Raw genomic sequence first — 26,334 nt, 5'->3', positions numbered from 1 at the left:
GAGCTAGTATCTATTTCGTGATATGAGGACAATGTTGAAAACGAGAAGCTACGTAGCTAGGGTTAGAGGTTTGAAGAATATTGAAGAGTAAAGTGAGAGAGTGAATAGTTCTTCGCTTTTTGAGACGGACCCAGGACAGCATATTTAGTGAAGGTGTGATACGGTCAGATCTACGGACGTTGCAAATATATCGAACACATGCATTACGAACACGCTGTAGACTGTCTGTTAGTCTCATGTTAAGGTCAGTGTAGAGAGTGTCACAGTAATCAAAATGAGGCATCAAGAGCGACTGCACTAAATTCTTCTTGAGAAGCAACGGAAGGAAATTTCGAATTCTTTTGAGACATTTAAGTGTTAAAAGTAGTGTACGCAAGATTCAAGATGAAATAATAATAAAATCGATAAATTCAAAATCAACCGAAGCGAATATGAACAGGAAAAACCATATAATTTGCCCATTTGGTAGCCTACCTATTACCAATTTCAGTAACTTAGATAGTTACGACACATGTCTACAAAGTGAGTGAATACTACTAGTTCAAAGTTCGTGTCTCCTTCAAATTACAAATTTACCATCATATATCTCTCAAAGATAGCTTTGTGTCCCGATACCGCTTACAATTTTGCCCGAACCTCAATAAATAACAGATCACCCTCTTCCAAGCAGTATATCTTTCTTTAAACGAAACAGTCTGTTTCGTCATTACTCCTGACGGTTGCAAACAGACAACTCCGTCAGTAAAATCATTGCCCTGATGAATAGGTTATTCTGCATCGAGGGCGGCCAAAGTGATTGGAGTCTCTTTGTGAGAGGTGGGATAAACTTTTTCTCGAGAAAGGTGAAGTTGCGAATTGTCCCATTCCTGATCGGCTGCGCATCTCTACAATGGAGGAGGACGTCATGTCATTAAGATAACTTGAAAACCACCTTTAGAATTGCCTCTGAGCTCAAGATGGCGTCCAACTTTACCCAGTTTCCCACACACCGAGAGGAGACGGTTTACAGAGCGTGGCATAAGGTGTCGTCGAGCTGTGATGTGTGGACAGTCTAGCTATGCTACTCTCGACAGGACTTTGACTGGAGAAATGTCATTTTTTGACGAAATGATTATCCCCAGTAGCAACAATAATCCTGTCCTAGTTAATCGTTTGGATGGCCACCGATACGTTGAATGCTCGTAAGAAGTTCATTTTGGTAAAAATTCTACAAATGGAGTTAATCACCTAATCATAATATGGTAGTAAATATTAAACATTTAATTGTGGACATTTCATTTCTTATTAAAAATGTTTGGTTAATACTTAACAGTTCGGGTCGTGTGACCGTTGCGTGATGGGGTGGATGTCATATGATGGGGCAGGACTTCTGGAATGCATCCACGATGGGCTTACGGCAGAAGTCTACGAACACATTCTAATGATCCCTTCTGCACGAGAACGATATCCACGTTTCAAAACAACCACAAACAATAATATACACACGTACATGCGCATATGCAGGCGTACGTACATACATACATTCATTCATACATACATACATACATACATACATACATACATACATACATACATACATACATACATACATACATACAGTCCACACCTGTGGAGTAACGGTCAGCGCGTCTGGCCGCGAAACCAGGTGGCCCGGGTTCGATCCCCGGTTGGGGCAAGTTACCTGGTTGAGGTTTTTTCCGGGGTTTTCCCTCAACCCAATATGAGCAAATGCTGGGTAACTTTCGGTGCTGGACCCCGGACTCATTTCACCGACATTATCACCTTCATCTCATTCAGATGCTAAATAACCTAAGCTGTTGATAAAGCGTCGTAAAATAACCTAATAATAAAATAATGCATACATACATACACACACACTCAGAAATTAAGAGTTTAAATCAGTGATGTCAAAGCAAGCGGGCATTAAGCGCTAGGTATGCTAGGAGAAATAAGCAGCCTGTTGGATTAAGAAAACAGTGGTGCACAAACTTCAAACGGAACGTGAAATTTTATGTAGTTATTTTTATATAGCTTCTTTCTGTTTGTTGCTTTCTATAGGCCTATTGTCTGTAAAACAAAAGTACTAACACCTATTTCTTAGCCTAATATTGCAGTTGTGTTTGAAACGTTAATAACATAATAAAGAGTAAAGAAGGAATATTCACACAAATTCCACAATAACTACAACTATACTGTACTAAGTGAATTAAACACATCATTCATAAAGAAAGTGTTATCGCAAAGAAAGACACTGAATATGACATGAAAAGTTGAAATTGATACTGATGGTATCTTTAGCCTTATAAAAGTAATCAAAACAATATTATAGTACAAAGTTGTCTAGGTATATGTTTTAACTGTAACTAATATTACATAATAAAATTCTTATAGCATTATGCTGTTAGGTGAAATTGTTGCGCAACGTTCTGTTATCAGAATATTAAATTATCTCGAAATCTGCTGAAGCTATACAGCTGACGTTTCACCAACACATAGGCACATATCTTTTGTTTGTGATGTAACAGTAGTTGCTTTGTTAATTCATTTCCTTACAAACATTTTCCATGCGAATATTTTCAAACATTTTAATACACTATCTTCAGTAATACGTATTTACGATATATTAGATTTACGAAAACATTGTTTCAGTAGCTGTAAGACTACTGAACAAACATCTGAAAATTTCACTTTTCTGTAAAAAAGTTGAGAAAATATTCTTTTTGAATAAAAAAACAAACTTGTGGAAAATGTGCATTAAAATTAAAACTTACATTCTTGTAATGCACTTATACTTCTCAGACAAATCTAAAAGTTAACATGGATACAGTTGTAATAATTTCTCTACTCTTTATCCATGGAATCAGTTCTGGCCATCCCTGTATATAGCTCGACCAAGCGACATATACTACCTCTTTCGTCTGTCTCTTTCCTTTCCGCTGTAAAGCGCTCAGGCTCTCCTGGGTTCTAAAGCGCGCGCTTGCTCCTATGGGCATCAGTTGACATCATTGGTATAAGTGAATATGTAATGTAAATCGCTATCATACTCGTACAATCAAAGGTAGAAAGTTCGTACCGAAACAGTTAGTTGTGGAGCTTGGACTATGTATCTACCGAACGAACAGTAGTAATTCGGCTCTCAACGTCAACAAGCATGTACGCCTACAGTCGGATGGTAAGCAAACTAGCCTCCGTCCCAATTGTCCATGGCCTCAGAATAAGAAACAACATGAATAATTAATATTGTATAAAAAGGCAATAATTGGCAATTAGAATCTTCGTAATATTCAGTTTAAAATAATTCACCTATCCTACATACGTTGCGCCATGGTATGATACCTTGTCAGTTAGTCTCTCGACCCAACAAGAGACAGTTGAGTGCATGCACTGTAAGCAGAACTACGGTCTTTGTTGTGACGGTGATTTGAATGCGCACGTCGGAACCCGGGATGTCACAGTTTGAGCAACGGGCAAACATCAAGTTCTGCCAGAAATTAGGCAAAACTGCTGCCGAAACGTTTCAAATGATGCAGCAAGTTTACGGTGAGGACGCAGTGAGTCGCAGTGTTGTGTTTAGGTGGCACCGACGTTTTTTGCAAGGAAGAGACAGTTTGGAAGATGATGTGCGTACTGGTCGGCCACAAACAATTCGAACTGAACGCAAGATCCAAGAAGTTGCAACGTTGGTGCGTGCTAACCGCTCCCAATCGGTAGACGATATCGCAGCAACAGTAGGGGTCAGCCATGGTACTTGCTACAAAATTCTGTCTGATGACCTGAACATGTCTCGTGTTACCCAGCACAGTGTGCCACGAATCCTGTCGCAAGACCAACGTGATGATCGCATGACGTTTTGTGGTGACCTCATCAGTAGTGCTGACGATGATCCGACGTTTCTCAACCGGATAATAACTGGAGACGAAACTTGGTGTTTCCTTTACGATCCGCAACTGAAACGACAATCCGCCACCTGGAAAACGCCGTTATCACGACGACAGAAAAAACCGCGACAAGACAGGTCAAAAGGCAAGGTGATGCTTAAACTGTTTTTTGATTCAAATGGAATTGTTCACATGGAATTCATCCCAGAAGGTGCAACAGTGAAGAAAGCCCGCTACAAAGAGATTCTTGGCCGTTTACGAGATTCAGTTCGCCGTAAGCGACCTGAGCTATGGCGTACAAAGAATTGGCTGTTGCTACATGACAACGCCCCTGCACATCGCTCTGTCCTTGTCCAAGAGGAACTTGCAAGACAACAGGTGACAGTTCTTCGCCTGATCTCGCACCATGCAATTTTTTTCTCTTTCCTTGCATGAAAGCAACCCTACGTGGGCGTAGAGTTCATTCTTCCGAAGAGGTCATGACTGCCACAAGAGAAGCCATACGGGACCTTCCTGCCAACATCTTTCAACGGTGCTTCCAGCAGCTGTAGCAACGTTGGCAAACGTGCATAACGGCCAACGGAGACTATTTTGAGGGAGGATGTGGTTCTGTTTAAATGTACGCCGTGTTATGCGGCATCTTGTGATACATCCAGATTCTTGTGGGAGCCTACCTTCCAGGCGTCAAGTCTTAGAATTTAATGACTGTACCACGTATATAATAATAGCAAACAAAATACATCATTATATGTATCTAACATCGTTACAATTAATAATAATGTATATTTTCAGTTTAACAGAATAGATACTATTCCATGTTAAGGAAAATTAATAATAATTCTACCCAGAAATTATTCGTTCTACATCATAAGACGTAACTGAGGAACTATGAGACATGGTACAATATCTCTTATTGCATCACCAAGTGAACAAGAGCTTTGTAAATCGAGTAGTGTATTCTGTATATGATACATAATATTAAAATCATAATTCGTTTTAAGAACACTTTTCATTTTTGCTTTAGTGACTATTGGGACTTCTGCGGATTGGTACACATATTTGAATAATAAATCATTCTTCCACATATAGCAGTGTCTGTCATTTTTGTATTTTCTGGACTGCAGCACGGTGATATATTTCGTTGCACAGTGTCCCTGGACTAATATTCCTTTTGTAGATTATATTTCCACATTACATAATTTCCAGTGACCTTTTTTCCTTTTGCTGTTATATGATTATCAGCAAATCTAGACATATTATATTCTACTTCGTGCGATTACATACTTACTTACAAATGGCTTTTAAGGAACGCGGAGGTTCATTGCCGCCCTCACATAAGCCCGTCATTGGTCCCTATCCTGTGTAAGATTAATCCAATCGCTACCACCATATCTCCCCTCAAATTCATTTTAATATTATTCTCCCATATACGTCTCGGCCTCCCTAAAGGTCTTTTTCCTCCGGCCTTCCAACTAACACTCTATATGCATTTCTGGATTCGCCCATACGTGACACATGCCCTGCCCATCTCAAACGTCTGGATTTAATGTTCCTAATTATGTCAGGTGAAGAATACAATTCGTGCAGTTCTGCGTTGTATAACTTTCTCTATTCTCCTGTAACTTCATCCCTCTTAGTCCCAAATATTTCCCTATTCTCAACACCCTTAATCTCTGTTCCTCTCTCAAATTGAGAGTCCAGGTTTCACAACGTGTGATTATGAAATTTAAATTCTGTCATTTTGAAAATCGTTCACTAAACAGCACAACCACAATGCAAATGTTAGCACGTATTAAAGTGCTTCTCTAATGGGCTTATTGCTGTAATGTAGTTGCGAAAGTCATCCATCCACATTTGCGGTTAAACTGTGAGTTGTTCATGTGAAGAGAGTATAGTACGTACAAAGACAGGGCCGTGTGATCTACATGCGTGGCTGCACTAAACCGGAAAACTTTGTTTTGGTTGGTACGAACTTCCTAAGACTACTTTTAATTGTAAAATAATTTTTAACTTTAAATTTAAACATTGTACGGTATAGGATATCAAGCAGTAATATTATATTAATATAAAAAATTGTCAAAGTATACAAAATACAAAGAAAACATATTTTTTTAACACACTGTACATGTATGAAACATAAAAGTTCAAAAAGAATATATGAAAATCAAATTTAAAGTTTAAATACTTCTATAAACATACTCTTATCTAAATCACAAATAAAATAGCAGCATACCCATGAATTCCAAAACAGTTAAGTTATTGCAAAATTTAACATTATCACTGGTCACGATCACTTTACCGTACATGCGCATACATTAAATCCAGCTCCTCAGAAGGAATGCACTTTACGCACGAAGCCTGACATAGGAATGAATGGCGAACATGTGGAAGAATGTGGGAATAAGTGGGATGTTAGAACCACGATGTGGTATCTCAACTTTATTGGTAGACTAGAAGACGAATAGAGGTAATTTATTAGAGACTTGTGCAGTAATCTAGACTACTTCTATTATTAATACTACTATTACTATTCCTACTATCACTATTACTAACACTACTGCTGCTGCTGCTGCTGCTGCTGCTGCTACTACTACTACTACTACTACTACTGTAATACTACTCTACTACTAATATGCTGCTGTTACTGCTACATGACATCGAGCATCAGGTTAAAAACACATTTGATACATTTTTATCTAACCTTAAAGGCACAGTGAATCAGAACGCAAATCACTAGCTGGACAAAATTAATAACTTCTCTGCATTCTAACGGATTGTTATGAAACTTGGTGCATGCCTTACAAGTGGCACACATGTTTTGTGTACAAACTCTGATAACGTTTGCACAAGAAAAACTACCCCTTTATAGCGTGTGCATTTAAACAAAATTAATAACCTCTCTGCATTCCAAAGGATTGTTATGAAACTTGGTGCATGCCTTACAAGTGGCACACATGTTTTGTGTACATATTCTGATAACGTTTGCACAAGAAAAACTACCCCTTTATAGCGGGTGCATTAAAACAAAATAATTTTTCTCCTACCTAACAGACATAATATATAACATACAGAAAGAAAGGAAAAAGCATAATAAAATGTGAACAGCAGGTCCAAATAAATGAGACAAAGTATAAAAAATAAGACAATTAATGATAATAATAATAATAATAATAATAATAATAATAATAATAATAATTATTATTATTATTATTAGGCTATATTGTATTATATTATATTATATTATATTATATTATATTATATTATATTATATTATATTATTACTATTCAACGCGTACTAAATACTTGAGCAGGATAACACAACTGCACACATTGCGTTGCAATGTTACTATGTACATTGCTGTACTCGCCAGGTACACAAAAGACGGACGGCGCGGCACGTGCCATATACTCTGATACGAAACAACTTCACTTTTCCTTAAGTCATCCCGCATCCACTGTCTAATTATTATTATTATTATTATTATTATTATTATTATCATCATCATCATCATCATCATCATCATCATCTCTGTACGGCGATCCTTTTTCAGCAGATGTACGACTAATGCGGCTAGACCTTCAATTTAAACTCACAGATTTACAATGAAAGCTAGATGTAAGGAGTTGACAAATGTTGAACTTTTCAAATCTTTGCCAAAAAATAAATATCTGAAGTTTCGTTCTTTCGCTTGCTCTGTTGAAGCCATGTTTGCTACAACTTACGTTTGTGAAAAATTATTTTCAACAGTGAAAATAGTAAAAACCGAATTTAGATCACGACTGACAGACAAATACCTTCGTGATCAACTACGACTGGCAGTAAATGACATAATTTCTGATTTTGAAATTCTGTCGCAGAGACATTCTGAAGACATTTGAAAGACATGTTGGTTCAGAAAAGTGTGAATACAATTAATAATTATATATAATAATGAATTTTCAGTCAAATACACTTTTCAATTTGTGAGGTCAGATAATCTGTTTCATCACAATATTTAGTACGAAGTCACTAATATTTTCGACTTTAAAAAGTCATCTTCAGGTGCATGAGATGCAAACAATATTTAAATTAGGTGATAAGTTGATCTCGATCTCCCCTCTCAGTTATCTGTCCATACATCATCACTCAGTCTAAAACATGTAACGTCTGGTGAAACACGCCCCCTTGTCTGGATGCAAACAACTGAACAACTATGTAAGTATAAATATAATAAACATTTAAAAAAACGCTGAATCAGCTCACAACCTTTCAAAATTAATAATAAGGTATTAACTAAAATATTTTCGGACAACTATGGCATTCACCACGACGAATTAGACTGCGTGCTCTCCCACCAACAGCATTTGCATCACAGCTTCTCCATCTCTTAAATTTATACATTATATTTAACATTTTAACATAGTTAATATCAAACTGTACAAATTTAATTTTAATGATACGATCTTAATTGCATAAGGTTAATATTATGCCGTGCCTTCTCCTTGTCTTATATACACACGAAAATCTAGCATCAGTGTTCAGCTTTACCATGTACAGTTTACCTCAAGAGGCACGAAATTTATATAATTGTAAATGCCAGTACGTGCATTACTTACCATGTTATTAATTTCTAGATCAACTTATCACCTAATTTAAATATTGTTTGCATCTCATGCACCTGAAGATGACTTTTTAAAGTCGAAAATATTAGTGGCTTCGTACTAAATATTGTGATGTAACAGATTATCTGACCTCACAAATTGAAAAGTGTATTTGACTGAAAATTCATTATTATATATAATTATTAATTCTGAAGACAGTTAATTTTAGGTTGTGATAATGTGTCCCATGTTTTCTTGTCCATTTTTTTCTTCGTTACACGTACTAAACATTAATTTGTAACCTTGTACTGTATAACATTAAATTTAAGTTCTTGACTAAGGAAAATGAAAATCCGTTAATAAGTCAGACAGTTGCTTCACTTCCCCTTCGGGTGTCCGCCTCCCTCCATAGGTGCTATGTACGTTGCAGGTTACACAGTGGCTCGGCACACTATCACATTTTCGCCACGGCTGGTCTATGTAGTCGTGGCAGATTTTAAATTTACACTCTTGATCTTTGGAACTATTAATGCTCCATGCATGAAATTTGGAACACACATTCTTTGAGCTATTTGGAAACTTTTCTCTGTATCATAAATTTGTTTTTATTGCAATTGGAAAGTATCCTTCTATGTATCTATATAATTAATTAATTAATTCATTCATTCATTTTTCTGTCCTTGGGGAGGTTTTCCACTGCAAATACAGCATTCTCCAGTCTTTCCTACTTTCCGTCTTCCTCTTAGTCTCCGCATACGATCCAGTATCTTAACGTTGTCTATCATCTCTGGTATATTCTTCTGCCCCGAACTTTTGTTCCGTTCGCCATTCCTTCCAGTGCATCCTTCAGTAGTTAGTTTCTTGTCAGCCAGTGCCCAACCAATTCTTTTTCCTCTTCCTGATCAGTTTCAACATTATTCTTTCTTCACTCACCCTTTCCAGCACAGCTTCATTTCTTTATTCTGTCTTTCTCACACGCTCCATACTTCTCGATACCCACATTTCAAATGCTTCTAGCTGTTTCTCTTCACTTCGTCCTAATATCCATGTTTCTTTTTCAACATTACTTCTAAAATTCATTCTTAATATGTAATCCATGTCAGACTTATGTTACAGATATTTTAAAGTGTATGCTTTAGGAATAAAATGTGGAGGAGATTTTGATTTTTTCAGCAGTAATCTCACTAGAGGTTTTGATTTATCTAGAGAAAATCAAAACTCTAGTGGGACTTCATTGACTATTACACGATTAGAAGAAAGTATATTAAGATTAGAAGTAACGAAGTACTCTAATACAATAAAATATTAATTGACTTACGAAAATACAACTGTCTTCAAATGTATTATTGTACCATCTCTAAATTAGAAATATTACGCTAGATGGCAGTAGTGTTTTATGATTATGTTTTCTTGTTATCAGTTGTGCCAACTATGGAATCTTTATTGAACTCTGTAGACGGTTACTAGTCAAGAAGGCTTTGTTGATTCAATTGCATTTTTATTAAAACAGTTGCATTTTTATTAAAACAGTTGCATTCCACTTAAATTATACGGATTCCAGTAATCAACCTCACTTGAGAGATGATTTTCAATAAATCTTACTATTAAACAATCTCTGATACGTGACTATCCATAATATCACATAGCAGAAGCTATAACATAACCTATTATAAACAAGTGTTACAAAAGATTTAATTTGGGATGATGAAATAAACAAGAAAAGTTTTAATTAACGATGTTGAAATAAAAAATAAACATGAATAATTTTAAAAGGAACAATTATTGAAAGTACAATTTTCAAATTTGAATGTTCTAGTGGTTGGTGGTTCAGTTGATGTTATATTAGACGTGTGCGTAAAAGAAGTGGAACTCGTTGATGTACGTGGTGTATTCCTAAACTTATTCAGGATTTCCGAATGGTGCTCTTCATTTATTTGTAAAGAGGATTTCAAGGAAGATGCATAACTATGACCAATGATCTTTATTAATTCTTGTTCTTGAATGCCAATGTGAGTCATATTTGAAAGTGCTGTGTATCGAGACTGGAGTGGTTTGTAATTTTTTTTTTTTGTTTACGTCCAGGCCAATGCAGTTTGAAATGTTGGCAAACAAAGAAACAAATGCTAGGGTAGTGATAAAAATAAACAAATGCTAGGGACGCGATAAAATTTTGCGATAAGCAGCCATGATTGGTTGAAAGACTTCCTTTCGTACCGTTTTATTGGTCACAAATAGTATGACGTAGTAAAAGTGTAATAGTCTAAAAAAATGCCTCAGATATATTCATTTTAATAATTTACTGTGTACTTGTATTTTTTTTACAAAATGTGGGCCCGAATTTTTTTAAAAATAAATTCGAATTTAAGTTGTCGGAGGAGTGATATTTCTAGTTATATAAATTAAAAAATTTCCAAAGAATTTCAAAATTATACCGTCCTCTTCCCTTACAGTTCCTATCTGAACGTAATTGACCAATCATCTCGCCCAAGTGAAACGTACAGTATGTCTAATAACATCAGGTTACATCGAGCTGATTTTGCACTCTTGATATAGGCTATTGTATTTGCTTTCTGTGCAGGAGGCAGCCTGAGACGGCGGTGTACGGGGTGACGCGCCCCGGCTACGACCACTGTGACGTCACAGAAGGCGTCCTTTTAGACATCACCCCCCTCCTCGTAGACGGCCGCAAAGTCGTGACTCTGTACGATAAGGACCTGACAGAAGGAATCAATCTCCTGATCGGTAAGCAGCAAACTTGAGTAAACGTATTAGAGTTGTGGCTTAGGCCGGCACAAGTGCTGCGCATGATGAGGTTGCATTCGGAGCAGTTGTTTGCGTGCTCTCATTCGGATGCCTCCGGATTACCTCCGATTGATGCAGCGCTGCGCAGGTTGTATATGCTCCTTGCGCAGATGTACACTTTTCGCTGAACATTCCTTTATTCGGATCATGTAGTGGTTCGAATCCAAGTATTTTTTCAATAAGTGTGTAGTTTTGTGTTTATTCTTTCATTTTTTTACTCTTTTTTTTTTCTTGAAGTAGCCTACTACTTTGCCGACAGATTTTTTTTTCTACATTTAAAATTCGTAGCATTTATGGAAAATATTGTTAGTTTTATGTTATTGATCAACTTAATGTCATTAATTTCAATTATTGCGAAATCTATAGCAAAAGTAAAGTTTCTCAATAGCTAATGTAAACAGTTATAGTTATCCTAGAAACATTCTTGTCTACAGACGTGGACAAATTATTAACAGAATTGACGATTTTTATGATAATTTTGTTTACAAAATTTGACTTTTCAATTTACACTACAGTTGACAATTTTGGATATTTCCATAATTACAGTAGACAGAAATATGCAAAAATGCCAACTGTAGTTTAAATTGAAGAGTCAAGTTTTGTAAAAATGTATAATAAAAATCTTCAATTTTGCTAACAATTTGTAAATTAGCAAAAATGTCAAGTGCATTGAAGAGTCAAATTTTGTAAAAATATAAAACAAAAATCGTCAGTTTTGCTAATAATTTGGAAATATCCAAAATGTCAATTGTAGTCCAAATTGAAGGATCGAATTTTGTAAAAATGTACAATAAAACTCTTCAGGTTTGCTAATAATTTATAAATATGCAAAAATATCAAATGTAGTCCAAATTGAGGAGTTAAATTTTGAAAAATATACAATACAATCTTCAATTTTGCTAATAATTTGGTAATACAAAAAAAGTCAACTGTAGTCTAAATTGAAGAATCATATTTTGTAAAAATATATAATAAAAATCTTCACTTTGGTAATACAAAAAAATGTCAACTGTAGTCTAAATTGAAGAATCATATTTTGTAAAAATATAAAATAAAAATCTTCAATTTTGCTAATAATTTGGTAATGCAAAAAAATGTCAACTGTAGTCTAAATTGAAGAATCATATTTTGTAAAAATATATAATAAAAATCTTCACTTTTGCTAATAATTTGATAATACACAAGAAATGTCAACTGTAGTGTAAATTGAAGAATCATATTTTGTAAAAATATATAATAAAAATCTTCAATTTTGCTAATAATTTGATAATACACAAGAAATGTCAACTGTAGTGTAAATTGAAGAATCATATTTTGTAAAAATATATAATAAAAATCTTCACTTTTGGTAATACAAAAAAATGTCAACTGTAGTCTAAATTGAAGAATCATATTTTGTAAAAATATAAAATAAAAATCTTCACTTTTGCTAATAATTTGGTAATGCAAAAAAATGTCAACTGTAGTCTAAATTGAAGAATCATATTTTGTAAAAATATATAATAAAAATCTTCACTTTTGGTAATACAAAAAAATGTCAACTGTAGTCTAAATTGAAGAATCATATTTTGTAAAAATATATAATAAAAATCTTCACTTTTGCTAATAATTTGATAATACACAAGAAATGTCAACTGTAGTGTAAAGTGAAGAATCATATTTTGTAAAAATATATAATAAAAATCTTCAATTTTGCTAATAATTTGTCCACGTCGGTATACAAAGAATACACGCCTGGTAATAAATGGTTATCTAAACCGAATGGATTGACCAGCAGCGAATGGAAGGCGCTATTAAGATGACTACCAATGTCTGCCAGTACGTGCTCTACCAGGTAGGTCTCAGAATTGAACCCACTGCCGACATTGTCGGAGTGAGAAAGAAACACTTGCTCACATTCTGGGAGCCTGTCCTCATGGAGAACTACTGAGAAATACTTGTCACCACAAGATTCGATTCTTCCTAGCATCGGCCCTACGAGGAAAAGACTACTAAGTAGAGGTGGTGGTCCATGGCTTGTCCACAAATGGATCTACAAGGCCCATTGACATCATCGCTATCCCGACAAGATCAACAAGCGGATTCATAATTGATCCAACTGTAAGGATGGAAACGTGCGAAAATCAACCTGCTGAGGTACATCGGGAAAAATGCGACATATACGACTCCACTATACCATATTATAAGGAAAAAATCATCTAACGTCGATCGAAGTTATAGGATTACTGATTGGGGCTAGAGGAACCATCACAAAAAGATTCGCGCATTTTTGCAAGTAGTTTGATCTAGGACAGAGCTGGGCATCGGGAGCGGAACCAGTCTCTAAACGGGGACGCTTAATATTCATCCGTCACTGAATCAACGCTGCGCGGTGTTCGGCGGGGAAGAAAGGGGATGAAGAGAAATTATATGGCTCCCCGTGAGAGAGTAGAATCCGCTCTTGCTGCCCAGCTCTGGTCTGGGACAAACTCTTGTCACTGAAGTATCTCTGTCTGCAATGAAGGGATCTATAAAAATCCTAAGAAACCATCTCTACACGTAAATAGATTGATCTCTTTCCTATGGCGATCTGCTCACTTAAGTTGGGTCTTGCAACTAGTGCTAAATAGACGACTGTGATCACCTGATAGCAAATAGATACCGTACTAGGAAATTGTATGTTTCTTCTGGAATTAATGTTCTTTTGTTTAGTCGTCTTCAATTATTTATAATTGTGTTATTTCTTGTCTTTTCCTTTTCCATTGTTTTTTTTTCCATTATAACAATTTTTGGTAAGCTTTGTCTTCTAGGCAGCCTTCACTTGGAGGAAGCTGAATAAAAATTTAAAATTCAAAATAACACAAATAGTCACTGCCAATATTAGTCTAATCGATTGAGTTTAACGTAAAATATGTTAAATAGAATTTCAGAATGGAACCGAAGAAACGTGTGGTATGAATGTATTAAGGTTCACTGTTTAAAAATAATTTATTCAGGTTCTTCGTTACCTTTAACTCTGGAAAATACTTCTACATAATAGTCATGAATATCTTCTATTAGAACATAATATAATATTAATAAACATACCGTAACATAATAATAATAATAATATTTATTATTATTATTATTATTATTATTATTATTATTACTATGATTATAGTATACAAAATTTAAAATACCGATAATATAAATTCTGAACAATTTTAATAATAACCCCCTTGACAAACTTCTACTACTTTAAACTGATTGAAAGAACTTCCATGTCTCGGATATCCCACTGTCTTTCGGTCGACCTAGGTCGTCCTTGAGAATTCAGTCTTTCGATTGTCGCTTGCTCCGGAGCTCCGAATCCCTCCGTATGCTCTCTCTGCCACCTGCGGTCATACCGGAGATCACCGGAGGAGAGCTTTATTCGTAATATCCGATTCCTCCGTCAGTAGTACTCGTCCGCTGAAAAGCACTAGTGGCTCAACCATCTGGGTGATAATCGAGATTATAACGATGGTGATAATGATAATCATCATAGTAATGATGTAGTTCTGAATGAGCATGTGATAACTGATACCTTTGAAGTAGAGATGGGAAGACTGTTTGATTTGGTAGAATCGATTCAGTTGTATTGATTCACTAAACGTTTCCGTTAATTTAATCAAGACACCTATATCAAGGTCAAGAGCAAGTAGGCGGTTCTACAGTACGCGCGATCAAGCGCTGACTGGTTGCAGTGAATCTATTGTGCAGACAGTAGCGGTGAGCAAAATTCACTCCGCTAGCCTACACTGCAAGATGAATTTAACTGCTTGTAAAAGTAGGCCTAGATGAAGTATTACATGCGTACAAGACAACAAGAAATCAAAGCATGTTTTGCATCTCTCTAATAAATGCATTGATTATGAAATTGTACAAATAACAAACGTACGAGTATATTCTCTATTCTTTAACTTAGAGTAACATATATCAAAATATAATTAATTATTTATTCCGTCTTATGGCTTAAGCATTGATTACATATAAATGAAAACACTGATGTGTTACATCTTATTTAGTCTTAATACTAACGTTTTCGCCCTTTGTATGGCATCTTCAGGTACGAGATATAACAGATATTCCTTTTGATCCCTTGTCAAATCTTCAATTTTTATAATACATAAACGTGTGTTGCAGATCAGAATGAATACTCGACAATATTTGGTCACAGGGATGCAGTTTATCCAATTAAACTGATTACATGTACAACAAAATATACATCCCTTCATTTCAGCAACCTTTGTACGGTGATGATTGAGATTTTTCGCATGATTTTGTAAGTAAATTAATACCTTCATACGGCATTTCAATATATTTCTCTAATTTACCTATCATAGATGCACGTTTGTTTTTCATATAGTTGAGCACAGAACACTAAACAAGAATTTTACTCGCTCCATCGAAATTAGCCAGTTCATATTTGCTTTTACGACTCTACATTTAGTAATATCAGGTTTTTTATATTTCTAGTAATTTATTGATTTTTACTATGATCAGCACATTGATTTCTACTCTCTGTATGCTTCTCTATTCACTTGCAACAAGCTATTGGCAACAGTACAATATATTTAGGACACCAATGTATTGAGATCTACTTTGTATGCCAACATTGTGTATTCATAGCTATGCAAACTTACGTCGTTTTAATTTGTTTTTAATATTTGACATGATCCTTTTAATGTTGTTTTGGATGATTAATATTGTCGCTATGTCATATTTTTACTCTAGTTATGTCATTTCCAAATGTAAAGCAAAGTTTTTGTAATTGATTTTAGATGATATCGGTTATATCTCGTACCTAAAGATGACCTACAAAAGAGCGAAAACGTTAGTATTAAGACTAAATAAAATGTAACACATCAGTGTTTTCCTTTATATGTAATCAATGCTTAAGCCATAAGACGGAATAAATAATTAATTATATTTTGATATATATATATATATCATTTTATATATTATTTTATATATATTATTTTAATGTACCGAAGTACATATGATATTTCCATGCAGATATTCTGCGTTATCATACGATGAAAGAGTAATGGAACGGAGAAAAATTCTCTCCGGCGCCGGGATTTGAACCCGGGTTTTCAGCTCTACGTGCTGATGCTTTATCCACTAAGCCACACCGGATACAACTCCGACGCCGGTTAGAATCGTCTCAGATTAAGCTCCAACTCTTGGGTTCCCTCTAGTGGCCGCCCTCTGCACTACGTCATAGATGTCTATGAACGCAGGACCGAAGTCCACACATGTGTTGAGGTGCACTCGATATGAGTGGCGGAGTTGTATCCGGTGTGGCTTAGTGGATAAAGCATCAGCACGTAGAGCTGAAAACCCGGGTTCAAATCCCGGCGCCGGAGAGAATTTTTCTCCGTTCCATTACTCTTTCATCGTTTTGATATATGTTATTAACAGGAGGCTTAGCTGACTATTTCTCAACATGAATTGTAAATTATTTAACTTAGCGGTTTTACATAATGAGGTATACCTAATTATTTGTTATGTAACTGTTACATACATAATCTTGTTGAACATCACGTTTCTATAATAAAAAAAATCAATTGCTGACTTCTCTCCTAACACAAAAGTGCTTTTTGTGGTTTTTGCCGACACCAACCTTCTTACGTCCGGCAAAATGTTTCCTGCAGCACAACACATCATAGTTCGCATATTATCATCTGTTACTCTTGATCTTAGTTTTGGTTTTGTGAAGTTCATAAATGAGGAAAATTTCTGACATACGTACGTACTGCCAAAAATATAAACAATAATTTGCGCTAAAAATCTTCGTACTCTTGGATATATTACCCGGCAAAGCGAACTTCCGACTTGGCCTTGTTCACGCAGTTCGAAGAACCTGGACTTAACCAAAGAACCTCACAAAAGTAAGGAACACTGTCAAACTGAAAATCTACGGACGATTTTTAGACACAACTCGTAACTGACATGTAACGAGTCTACGCTATTAGCAATATAGCCGTTTGTTTGTACTTCATTGTGTGAACATAAATACAATGCAGTGAAGTAGAAGCTCTGCAGTACCTCTACGCATAGGCAGGCCTACTATTTAATGCCAATAAAAATAACGTAATTTTAATACATAATTCTATTGCTAGACTTGCTGTACCCGTGCGCTCCTCTGCACTTGCTAGAAATAAATATAAATTAATTACATAATTAAAATACGACATCTGGTCCAGGGAACATACTTGTTTGATAGAAGGATAAATCGTTTAATATGTCACTTAATTTAAATTGCATCCAAATAATTAAAATGCGATCATTTTGGCCCAGAGACCACTCATTTAGTGCAATGACAATTCCTTTAACATGTTTCTTAATTGTTATTACATGCAAATAATTAAAATATGATCATTTGGTTCAGAGAGCATCCGTTTTTGGTGCAATTTGGTCCCATCAAAATTTTTCTTGGAATGAAACTTATCGGAAATAATTTTTAAAGAAACTTTTGTTACGTAACATTTTTCACAAAAACCAATAATAAGCGAGATATTTCTGTTTATTTAATTCAGGCCCCCTTATAATCCCCCTCTTAAATAAAGTATTTTGAATGCCATATAGCCTAAAATCTAACTTACAACGAACTTAATTTATATTCCAATTTTCATCGAAATCCGTTCAGCCATTATCGCGTGAAAAGGTAACAAACATCCAGACAGACAGAGAGACATACAAACAAAAATTAAAAAAAAGCGATTTTCGGTCTCAGGATGAATAATTATACATGTTAACACCAATTATTTTTGGAAAAGCGAAAATTACCAGAAAAATTTCGGTTACAGAATTATTATTAGTATATATTATATTATATTATATTATATTATATTATATTATATTATATTATATTATATTATATTATATAAAAAGTGTGTTGATAACGGATGTACTTCGATAAGTAAGTTTTTAATTTGTTGTGGGGGGCTCTTGAATCTCAGGAGGAACAACTTTTACAAGGCAAAATAATCTGCTTGGCTCAGTACTCAATTTTTTTGCATTGCATTTATTGCATATGTATTTTATGTATTTTAACACGATTCAATTGAACATAGTTAGAATTTGAATTATAAAATAATGGAATGCTAAGCTAACGTACTATTACTGCATACTAAATCAATACACTCTCGTTGTTCGTTAATTCTCTGAGATGAAAATGAATGTGCACAAAAACATTATTTTAAGAAATACTGGAAATGAATATACAGAATAGCCTATCACCTTTTCTGTGCATAAGAAGCTATTTTAATCTTATCTGACCTCGATTCATTCAGAAGTTGCTGTAATAACATTATAGCATTATGTCCATCTAGAGAAACTACACTTTCCAATGGAGAAATAAGAATTAATTATACAAATCGATTAATTTACCTTCTGATATTACTTCATACAAACACAGAAACATTCTCTGTAGGCTATGTTTAATAGCTTTCGATTGTTGTTGTCCAAGGCCCGTTATAGACGAAGTCATTTGTTTTTATTTAATTGCAGCACCTTAGATGGCGTTATTTTAATTTTAAAACTAATTTACCTCATTAAATAATATCAGTCCTATCAAAATTTTACATTGAATAAAACTTATCGGAAATCATTAAAAAAAAATTTGTAATGCAACATTTTTCACGAAAATTAATAATAAGGGAGATATTTCGATTTATTTAATTCAAGCCCCCTTATAACCCCCCTTTTAAATAAAGTATTTTGAATGCCGTAAAGCCTAAAATCTAAGATACAACGAACTTAATGTAATGTATAGACCCTACTCTTTCATTATTCGTCAAGCATTATTATTTACTGTGACCATTGGTACACAATTGTTGAAGAAAATATTATACTCCCAATTAATTACATACAGTATGACATTGTGAAGTTTTTATACTATTATTTCTTTGCTCTATGTCAATATAAATTAATATTAATATTAATAAATATAAATTAAGCTTAGAATTTAAATTCACATATAGTTTATTTGAAAACGTTGAGAGCAAGTATCGACAAGTTGGGAGCGTTACTCAAAGAAATTAAAAGTGTAGTTCACAAGCTGTCAAGCGACGATATTCTCTATATGTCAGGTTTAAAGATTTATTAATATCGGTATATTGAATTAATATTGTGACGTGAGATGGAAAATTTGCCATTATATATTTTTCCAGAAAATTTTTCCGCCTTGCAAATAGTTGTTTTCTTCTCTCCTTATAACCTCAAGAGCCTCACATGTATTCCTCACTATATTCTCATCACTAAGGAGCGGATTCCTATGTAATTAAATATTTTTCTTGCGTGTGATAAAACACAATTAACAAAGTTAAAAATACCGAATGTCAAGTTTCAAGTTTAAAACCCGAATTTTATTTCACATAAAAACACATATTTTCACAAAAAATTTATGTAAATACATATTTTCTGGAAATTTATTATAAATACATAAATCTTGGAGGTTTTTTACTTAAATAATTTTTTTACAAGAACTTTTAAATATTTTCAAACTAAATCAATTATTTCACTCAGAAGTACGTTATTCTTTTTAGGAATTCTTGGTTCTTTTAAGAATTCTTGGTTACTTCGTTTTTCTAAGCGCTGTGTGGTGTATCCGTGATCCATTTTTATAATAGTATCGCCTCAAGTTCTGAGGACTGCCAGGCAGCATATCATTGTTATTATACGTGGTACAGTCATTAAGTTCTAAGACTTGACGCCTGGAGGGTAGGCTCCCACAAGAATCTGGATGTATCACAAGATGCCGCATAACACGGCGTACATTTAAACAGAACCACATCCTCCCTCAAAATAGTCTCCGTTGGCCTTTATGCACGTTTGCCAACGTTGGTATAGCTGCTGGAAGCACCATTGAAAGATGTTGGCAGGAAGGTCCCGTATGGCTTCTCTTGTGGCAGTCATGACCTCTTCGGAAGAATGAAATCTACGCCCACATAGAGTTGCTTTCATGCGAGGAAAGAGAAAAAAATCGCATGGTGCGAGATCAGGTGAGTACGGACGGTGTGGAAGAACTGTCACCTGTTGTCTTGCAAGTTGCTCTTGGAAAAGAACAGAGCGATGTGCAGGGGCGTTGTCATGTAGCAACAGCCAATTCTTTGTACGCCATAGCTCAGGTCGCTTACGGCGAATTGAATCTCGTAAACGGCCAAGGATCTCTTTGTAGAGGATTTTGTTCACAGTTGTACCTTCTGGGATGAATTCCATGTGAACAATTCCATTTGAATAAAAAAACAGTTCAAGCATCACCTTGCCTTTTGACATGTCTTGTCGCGATTTTTTCTGTCGTCGTGATAACGGCGTTTTCCAGGTGGCGGATTGTCATTTCAGTTGCGGATCGTAAAGGAAACACCAAGTTTCGTCTCCAGTTATCGGTTGAGAAACGTCGGGTCATCGTCAGCACTACTGATGAGGTCACCACAAATCGTCATGCGATCATCACGTTGGTCTTGCGACAGGATTCGTGGCACACTGTGCTGGGTAACACGAGACATGTTCAGGTCATCAGACAGAATTTTGTAGCAAGTAACATGGCTGACCCCTACTGTTGCTGCGATATCGTCTACCGATTGGGAGCGGCTAGCACGCACCAACGTTGCAACTTCTTGGATCTTGCGTTCAGTTCGAATTGTTTGTGGCCGACCAGTACGCACATCATCTTCCAAACTGTCTCTTCCTTGCAAAAAACGTCGGTGCCACCTAAACACAACACTGCGACTCACTGCGTCCTCACCGTAAACTTGCTGCATCATTTGAAACGTTTCGGCAGCAGTTTTGCCTAATTTCTGGCAGAACTTGATGTTTGCCCGTTGCTCAAACTGTGACATCTCGGGTTCCGACGTGAGCATTCAAATCACCGTCACAACAAAGACCGTAGTTCTGCTTACAGTGCATGCACTCAACTGTCTCTTGCTGGGTAGAGAGACTAACTGACGAGGTATCATACCATGGCCGCCACCTATGCGCTATAATGCATCATAACGCCACTATGCGCTCAGTATTAGAACTTAATGATGTACCACGTATGAGAATAAATTAACATGGACAAGAAGGAGAGATCTTGCAACACAATTGTTGCTGAAGATGATTTCATTGCACGGTTTGTTTGTGAAACACAACGGAAAAGAGCTTTGTTATAAACATTATATAATTTAAACAAATCTCTCTCCTCTCGCTCATGCCTATATCTTGTTGTGATTCCCCGTTATCGGGCCATAAGCATAAGCTGCGTAGTGAAGACGTGGTGATGTCGCTATAGGAAGCTTTTGTCCGACATTTTCAGTCAGTAACTGGAAACATTATTTATGTTAAGACATGTGTATATTAGCCTATTAAGATTGCGTCTTGAGCAATATGTAGGTGAATTTAAAAACATTTTTACTACCGACAGAAAAGTTTTATTTTGCCAACTATATGGTAAATCAGTAAGTGCAGATCAGAGCTCTCAGTTAACCCAACATTTGTCTGGAAACAAGCACATTGCCGCTGCTTCACGTGTGCATTCACGGCAAAACAGTGGATATAAAAAATGTGTAAAGTTGCTCAAGTATTGGAGGGTGTGCCTGAAGGTGAAATTGACGGTGTAGATGTTTGTGACATTCCTCTCTTTAAATATGCACGTCTGACGTCCTGTGATGTGGAAAGATCGTTTTCACAGTATGTCGTTGTTCGGAGATAATCAGCATGCATTTGTGATGGAGAATTTGGAAATGACCTTTGTTGTTCACTGCAATTCTCGAACAATTACTTGCAACTGATACTCAAGTGTGGTTGGTGAGTACCTAGTAACATTTTTTTTCAAGCTAAGTAAGGTATTTTTGTCATATTTAAAAAAATATTTTTTCTATTTTTAGCAAATATTTTCGTACTTTTTAGCACATAAAAAATAAATATATTAAAATTAAAGCACATAAAAATCCGCTCCCTACTCATCACTTACCAGTTTATGAAATGAAAGTCGTAAGCCGTCTAATCTTTGATGGCTGTGTTACTACAGACTCCAAAACAACGCCATTGTCAAGTACGTTTTGCCGTGAGAGTACTGATTAAGAAATAAGCGCTGGCAATGTCATATTTTGAGAACTTTACTAATCTGATCTAAATTGTCACCTCACAACACTATTACCTCGACATAGGCTGAAGATAGCCTTTTATTTTAAAACAATAATTATTGTTGGCTGAGGAAAACATTATAACAATTATGTTATATGATTCGTAATTTCTCTTCTCCGTTATCTGTGAACTCCTCACTTTATTTATCATAACTCATTCACAGACACAGCCAAATCGGCACTCGTACTGAAACAGTGTTACTGAAACAAAAGGTGCTGCAGGTATTGTATAGCCCTATCGCGTTCCCCTCCAAGGCGATTCACTCCCTCCAGGTAGGGGAATAGAGAGTGCACATCGCACAGAGATAGTTGCACAATGTGCAGGGTTTTGACATGCCTGGCTTATGAAATATACCAGGTTTGTTTACTTTTGTACGAAGAATGATAATAAAAAGTAAAAATATACATTATATTGATCTTCAAGTGACCTTGAAATCGGTCTTCAATTATAAAGTAAAAATAAAATTTGCCTAATCCTTTACAATCAATTAAATTTTATTTGAAACATTTCTTTCTAGAACTTTTTTTTTTAGATTTTTCACATTATCAGCTCAAATTTAATGTATGTATGTATGTATTTATTCACACTGCAATTGGTATATACCCGGTGGCAGTGGTAACTAATTACACTCAATAATGACAATAATAAACTTATTAATTAAAAATACAGTTAATAATAATAATAATAACAACAACAGGGAATATCCTAAATTAAATGAAACGATCACTTAAAATAACATTTGAAATAAATCTAATTTGTATCTTAAAACTAAGATCGAACTAAAACCCACGAGTATGATATGTTCATATCTGCACAAGTACCTTTCAACATTACACTCATTTCGCTGTCAACTCACTCACTGCACTGGAACTACGACACATTTCACTGATTCTATCCTGATTTCACTGACACTTCAAAAACATTTCACTGTTCAAACACTTTGCACTGCCACTATAAACTATAAAGCTTCCCTGACAGGAACACGTTTCACTTACACAGCACACTTCACTGATACGACATACTTCTTCACTGATACAACACACTTCACTGACACAACATAATTCTTCACTGATACAACACTTCAATAACAACATATCATTTACACCCTTTAAATACTGTGTATAATTACCGTCTATTAGTAAGGTCCTTAAGCCTATTTTTAAATACATTTTTGGTTGTTGGTAAAGCCTTTAGTAAGTCTGCAGGTAAAGCATTCAGTCCCTGATAGTACGATTGAGAAAAGAAAACTTTCCAGTGTCCGTGCTCTGCCTTCTTTCCCTCAATTTATATGAGTGGTCGTTCCTTGAAGAGCAATTTGGCGGCTGCAACCTATTTTTTATTTCTCTCCAGGCAGGCTCACCTCTGTATGTTTTGAACATTGCGCATAATCGAATTCGCGTTCTCCTGCCCGTGAGTGTGTCCCATTTTAATGGTGAATTTTTCCGTCAACACTTAAGAGCCCGTTTTTTAATCTTTTCCAGTGTCTTAATATGTTCTAATCAGTAAGGATCCCAACATGCAGCACCATATTCCATTACTGGACGAACTAGTGATTTATATGCAATGAACCACCCTGTATATACGAACATGTACTGTACATGACATGTGAAAATAAATTATGACAAATCTTTCATTTTAAACAGTTATGAATTTCAAGGAAATGAAAACACAGAACATGATCAGTTTTTACAATATTAACGTTCTGCTACCTAGCACTAGAGATGGGTAAAAAATAACACAACAGTTATTTTGGAACTGTTCCGGTCTCGGAACTGTTGCAAAAATGAACAGTAGGTCGGAACCTCCTGTTCCGAAATAACAGTGTTCCGACTCCGAGCTGCTCACTTGCCCAGCTGTTGCGGGCTCGCAGTACCGCGTTGCACAAGGTATGTTCCGACTCCGAGATAACAGTCGGAACGTCGGAGCGTCGGAGCTTGTTCCGATGAACCAACGACAGCTGCAGTTACACTGTTCTCGTTGTTCTTTATGTTGTACTTGGAAAAGTTGGATAAAGTTGGTACTTGAAACTCTCACGTGGTTGGAGGGGGGCGCATGGAAATTGAAATCCTTGCGGTGGCGCGAACTTTAATATCAACATTTGTAAGACTGGCCAATCATCTGTAATGTTATAGTAAGTATTTAATAATCTGTAATATTCATTCCCGCTTTATGGTTTATTTCACCATTAGTTGACTAATTCTGTTTTATAAACATTCTACGAAGTCATAAAGTACGCATACTATTATTAATTCATTGATCAGCTGATTCTATACAAAGGTTAAAGTCGTAAATGGTAATGAGTGGTTTAGTTACAATGTCTGTATGTCGTTTGTTGAGGTTAAGTCTGACAAGCACAAGTTTTTGTGCTATCTTCTCTGTTATCAAAGAACGACAAAAATGTTGTAGCATTATTTGTTGGAAACTGCCCATATAAGTACTGATTTCGAGAGGAGGTTTAATGCGAAGTTTAAATTACACTTTGGTAAAGATGCGATTCCAACATTTTACTAACCCACTGCGGGGTTTCCAGGTTTCATTACTGCCAATATATATCTTTTTTATTTATGAAATTGTAATATTTATTATTATTATTGTTGTTGTTATTATAACTGTGCATTAAGAAAAGTAAAAATAAAAATTAATGATTTGTTTTTTTTTTTATTATGTAATAGAGAGAACAGAAATTACATACCATATGTTTTAAATGTTATGTTATTTTTTTTTTAGTTGGCTACCATGTCTTTATAACTTTATGTACGAAAACAAAGTGTTGTATTCTGTCCTTGTAGTCAACAGCTGTGTAATTACTAACATTAAGCTTTTGAGTTCTGTCCGCATGCACAGCAATTTTCCAAAATCGATTCGAATGTGCATTGCAGTGCCATCTATAGATAAGAATGTGTACTATGTCATGCCTATGAGTGCTCCAGTGTGAGCAGCATGGTGAAGAGGGAGGGTACTGTACCGTTCGTTTGAACGACTCAACGACTCCGACTCATCACCACTGGTGACTGTAATTTCGGAACTGTTATTTGGAACATAGTATTTTTTCGGAACCGGAACCGTCGGAACTGTTCCGGGAAAAGAACAACTTCGCCCTTCACTATTACTGCGATACTGAATACTGTGACTTCTATTTCAAAACAATAATGTTACTTTTATTCACAACAATAATGCCTTTCTATTTCTGGATTTAAACACTCCCGTCAACAATGGGCGCTAAGCTTGTTTGGTACGTTTCATGGACTCTGGATTGAATTTAATAAACAATGAAAACACAGAGCACAAAGGACATACTCAGAGCGTTTACTACTGCAAATTTAGCAGAACGGAGTCCAATTTTAAGCTCAGCAGTGCAGATTTACCTCCCTCCTATACGAACTGATTGAGCGTTCCTTGCCTTGGGTTTGTCCTACGCCGCAATCTGACTGCATCCTCACACGAATTATTGCGGCACGGGACAAAATATTCAGTCCTTTAAGGGCGACGATGAACAAGACGTCCTTGAAGTACTTTTGACTTGTAATGTCTATATTTGACCTACGCTAATATAACGCATTGAAAAGATTTTCTGAAACGGATATTCGATTACAGTTGTCATGGAACCATTACATCATATCCGATAAAAGGACAAGAAGTTGTTTTACAGGGACATAATTTTATTTTTACTAACATTTTTAATATTAACCTGGCTATACCTTTGGATTAAGGTCTAGAACCGGAAACACCGCTTGCTCCCCCTTCCAAGACTGGAGTTCGATGATACTGGCGTAATTATACAAACAAATCACTTTACTAGGTATAGGAGGGAAGAAAAGTAGTTCATCCATTTATGTAAACTAGGAAATATCGCGATTTTCAGTTTGATAATTTTCATTAGGTTTTTGTTTAATCAAAATACAGTACTGTATTAACAATAAGTGTTTTTACTCACGAATTCAAC

General features: G+C 35.5%; 1 protein-coding gene across 4 annotated transcripts in view; it reads left to right on the top strand.

The window, feature by feature from the left end:
• Positions 1-26,334, top strand: part of wry (weary) — a 1,511,805-nt gene that overhangs the window by 723,334 nt on the left and 762,137 nt on the right. For all 4 annotated transcript variants that reach the window (XM_069848455.1, XM_069848453.1, XM_069848454.1 and 1 more), the window contains one exon: positions 11,038-11,201. In XM_069848455.1, the coding sequence (XP_069704556.1) occupies positions 11,038-11,201 (164 nt within the window). The remainder of the gene's footprint in view (positions 1-11,037; positions 11,202-26,334) is intronic.

This window comes from Periplaneta americana, chromosome 15 (genome assembly GCF_040183065.1).
Source record: "Periplaneta americana isolate PAMFEO1 chromosome 15, P.americana_PAMFEO1_priV1, whole genome shotgun sequence".
Lineage (NCBI taxonomy): Eukaryota > Metazoa > Arthropoda > Insecta > Blattodea > Blattidae > Periplaneta > Periplaneta americana.
Note: the sequence above shows the minus strand (reverse complement) of the source record. Positions and strands in the feature narration are given on the sequence as shown.